Genomic DNA, 3,983 nt, shown 5'->3' on the forward strand with positions numbered 1-3,983 from the left:
TGAGATTCCGTCCGAGAGACACAGGTGAGAGTCAGGTGGGGCTGCCCCAAACACAAGAGACAGACAGGAGGGGCCTCGATGAGACACAAGGGTGAGCAGCCTGAACACACACAGCCCTGGGAAAAAGAAGTCAAGGTGGGTGGGCTGCCTACCGCCTGCTGGGCCTTGGTCTGTCTATTTATTGGTTGGTCTGAGTCTTCCTCTTGCTTGAGAGCTAGAGACTGAGCTCCCTGGACCACCCTATCTACGCACTCCATTCCAGCCAGTGTTTAACAGGCAGGTCTGACTGGGACACTTCCTGCTGAAAGCCCTCCATGGCTCCCCAGTGCCCTTGCAGCCAGAGTCTTGGCTTCTCTCAGTCAAAGACCCAGCCCCGCCCTCTGGTCCCAGCACTACCTGGCCTTTGGATTTGGCGGAAGGCCTTTGTTTACACTGCCTGCTCCAGTGGACCTCACTCCATCTAGCAAACACCTGCTCGTTCTGTCCATAAAGTTGCCCTGTCCATGAAGTTTCCTTGTCCCCTCCGTGGGGATCACCTTCAGTGATGCTGTGGCGGAGAGGCACTGCCTCCCCCATTGCCACCTCCTGGTGTGGGAGTCCCCCAGGGGGCCTGGGACAATGTGGGCGCCCCTGTTGTGTTTGACAAACTGACCAGCGCTGCCTGAGAAGGACAGGAGGGCTCCCTGAAGGAGGAGGCAGGAAGGGGAAGAGGACTGGAGAGGATGGCCTGGGACTACAGGCTGGCCTTGGGGACGCCACCCCAGAGCTCTGTGTCCTGCTTAAGGGGCCCATCTCTGTGCCCCAAGATCAAGCCCCTGGGTCTCAGTCCCAGCCTGATTTCAGCACCCAGAATAGGGCCCGCCCCATGGCTGTCTAGGGGTGATGGTTGAATGGAGAAACCACAGAGGGTCTGGGGTGCTGGTCCACGGGCTAAGAGTGGTCCCACTCCAGCAGGCAGGAGGGCGGGCTGGGGCGGGGTGGGTGGCGCCCCGCCCGGTTTCCTCCCCTCGGGGCAGCAGAGCCCAGACTCGGTCCCGGCGGCGGCGGGGGTGCGCCCAGAAGGCTAGAGGCTCTGGCAGCATGCAGCGAGGGCGGAGAAGCCTGCGGGGCAAGGACCGGCCGGCACCCACGCAGTGCCTGCAGACCCAGTGCTTCGACCCACTGGTCCGCAACTGTGTGGCCTGCAGTCTCCTCCGGACGACGGGGCCTAGACTGGGTAAGAGTCGAGCCGCGCCGACGCATGGCGCGCGCGCACGGGGCAGCCCTGGAGCGGGAAGGAGGGTGATGCTCGGAGTCGCAGGCATGCCCTCCCCACCCACCCGCCGCCGCCCTGTCCCAGGACGTGGGGAGGGGGCGGGGGCCTCGGGTTAACTGGCAAGGTGGGGTGGGGAATGTGAGCCGGGGGCCTGGAGGGGGCCCAGCCGTCGGCGCGTGGCCCTCACGGCCCCCTCTCGCCCCCTCGGCCTGCGCTGCCCCGCCCGGCCGTCCCCCTCTTCCGCGGCCCAGCCTCACCTTCCTCCGGCCCTCCCCCTCCCCACACCCCCCTTTCCTCCGCCCCCTGCTCCCCCTGCCCGTCCCCTCCAGCAGGCGACCCGAGCAGCCTGGCGCCCGGGACGGCGCTGCAGCCGCAGGAGTCGGCGGGCCCGGGGACCCCCGCGGAGGCCGAAGCGGCGCTGCCGCTCCCTGCGCTGCTCTTCGGAGCCCCCGCGCTGCTGGGCCTTGCGCTGGCCCTGGCCCTGCTCGGGCTGGTGACCTGGAAGCGCCGGCGGCGGCAGCCGGGCGCGGCGGTGGTCCCCGAGGCTCCGGAGGCCGCGGAGGTCCCGGAGGCCCCGGACGGAGACCCAGACAGTAAGTTCCTCGTCTAGGGGACTGGAGAGGGTTGGGGGCCGTCGGAGGGGAGGCATGGCCCTTGAGGGGTCCGAGGAGGGGTGGGTGAAGGGGTAGGGATGGTGTGAAGGAGGCAAGGCCGAGTGGAGAGAAATAGTCCGGCCAGAGACCCCCAGTCCAGGCGAGGGACACAGCTCTAACGTCCCAGACCTGTGTGAGGAAGAAACCCAAGGCTGGGGAGCCCAGTTGAGGGTTGGGGGAAGTGGCCTATCCTACCCTCTCTCTGGGACAGCCAGACTGGTTCCCACCTCTCCTTGCCCTCTGTCAGCACTGGCATTTTGCCAACCAGCTCTAGAAAATTCCCGTCCTGAGGGCCCATCACGTGCCACCCCACCCCATCCCACCAGTGGGGCTTTATCAACTGACTTCTCTCCTCCCATCAGTCAGAGGGCTGTCCCACCAGGGAGGCTTCTAGAACAGTGGGTGGGGACAGCTGCGAGCCAATCCTGACCCTGCACCACCCGCAACCCCCCACCCCCACCCCAGAGTCCCTGGATGTTGACACCACACTCTCCCCCGGAACCCTGGATGCCACGGCTCCCATCTGGCTTCTGCCCAGTGAAGACCCAGCGGCCACCCCACCTACCCACAGCGTCCCTGTGCCAGCCACAGAACTGGGTTCCACTGAGCTGGTGACCACCAAGACTGCCGGGCCTGAGCTACAGTAGCCACCGAGGAGGGCAGGAGGTGGCCCCCACCCTCTCTATGGGCCACCAGCCGGACTTGGAGGCCGAATTCAGTTCTTCACTCCGGTGCCCACTGTCCCTTCTGGGAGCCCACCTGCTCCCCAGCTAACCCTGCAGAGCTACAGGCACCCAGACCACAGGGTTTGGACTGCATGGCATTGTACCGCATGTTAGCATTGGCTTAAACTCAGACTGGGCTGCCCAGGTGGCGCTAGCGGTAAAGAATCTAATGCAGGAGACATTAAGGAGGCGGGTTTGATCCCTGGGTTGGGAAGATCCCCTGGAGGAGGAAATGGCAACCCACTCCAGTACTCTTGCCCGGAGAATCCCATGGACAGAGGAGCCTGGTAGGTTACATTCCATGGGGTCGCAAAGAGTCGGACACAACTGAGAGACTGATCTGATCTGAGTGAGCACAAATACACAAAATAAACTCATACCATCTGTCCTAGTCCTCAGAGGTCATGGCTGAGCTCTGTGCTTTTTGAGTGGTTGGGATACTCTGAGTAGAGTTTTCCTTTAAGCTTGGGGAAACCACCATAAACCAGAATGAATCTAGGAAAGCACTGAGTAGGAGGATGCTTAATTTGTACTGGGTTGTATTTAATACTTGCTCTAGGAGCTGTCCCGCTTTTAAACCGATGCAAATGGCAGCAGTGAGTAACCAACTGACCGGTTTGCTTTGGGATTTAGAACGAGATGGGTTTAAGAAATAGCCTGAATTGTGCTGGTTCTTGGGTATCTGTATCCTAGGGTCACCCCTGAGCTTGGCCTATCTGCTAAGATCTGTGATGCCATTTTTGCCCTGGTGGCAGCTTCCAGAGCCCCAGGCTCATGCTTGGGAGGAAGTCTGGAGCCTGTGGGGCTGGACTGCAGTTGCACACTGGTGGCATGCTGACAGTGGCATGAGCCCACCTGGAGTGCTAGCGGCCTCTGGGGCACACAGCGCTGTATACAGGGCGGGGCCCAGGACCTGCAGGAGGCGCCTTAGTTAGGAGGCCAGGGCAGGCCTGTGGCCTTGAACCAGCTGGACCTGATGTCCTTTGAGTGCCCTTCGCTCTGTGGCCTGTCCTCCCCAAGTCAGGCATCCACCACCCCAGTGGAACTGTTCCTCTGACCGTGGTGCCCCTGCCCTGGGGCCTGGAATCAAGACCCTCCCTTCCAGTTCTGGACCACGCTGTGCACTCAGTCAGCTACTGGCTTTCCTGCCAAACCTCCTGCGATCAGGAGGGCTAGATCCTCCTGACCTGGACTCTGTCCTGGACTGTGGCCTTGGACTTTGTCACAGTTTAGCACCTTTGGAAGGGGCGAGGGATTGGGAAGTCAGAAGACGGTATTCTGAGCACCACGTTGTCCCCTCTGTAGGCTCTTGACCATATTATTTTCTCTTCTTTGGGCCATGCTGCACGC

At 62.1% G+C, this 3,983-nt stretch overlaps 1 protein-coding gene across 2 annotated transcripts; it reads left to right on the forward strand.

The window, feature by feature from the left end:
• The first annotated feature begins 1,050 nt into the window (after positions 1-1,050).
• On the forward strand, positions 1,051-3,011 carry TNFRSF13C (TNF receptor superfamily member 13C). Of its 2 annotated transcripts, none has more exons than XM_070370081.1 (3): positions 1,051-1,216; positions 1,507-1,848; positions 2,374-3,011. In XM_070370081.1, the coding sequence occupies exons 1-3, from the start codon at positions 1,081-1,083 to the stop codon at positions 2,553-2,555; spliced, it is 660 nt and encodes a 219-aa protein (XP_070226182.1). In that variant the 5' UTR covers positions 1,051-1,080; the 3' UTR covers positions 2,556-3,011. The 2 variants fall into 2 exon arrangements, with proteins under 2 accessions (XP_070226182.1, XP_070226183.1); XM_070370082.1 differs by having other exon boundaries at positions 1,585-1,848.
• The last annotated feature ends 972 nt before the right edge of the window (positions 3,012-3,983 follow it).

The sequence above is a fragment of the Bos mutus genome, chromosome 5, assembly GCF_027580195.1.
Source record: "Bos mutus isolate GX-2022 chromosome 5, NWIPB_WYAK_1.1, whole genome shotgun sequence".
Taxonomy (NCBI): Eukaryota; Metazoa; Chordata; class Mammalia; order Artiodactyla; family Bovidae; genus Bos; species Bos mutus.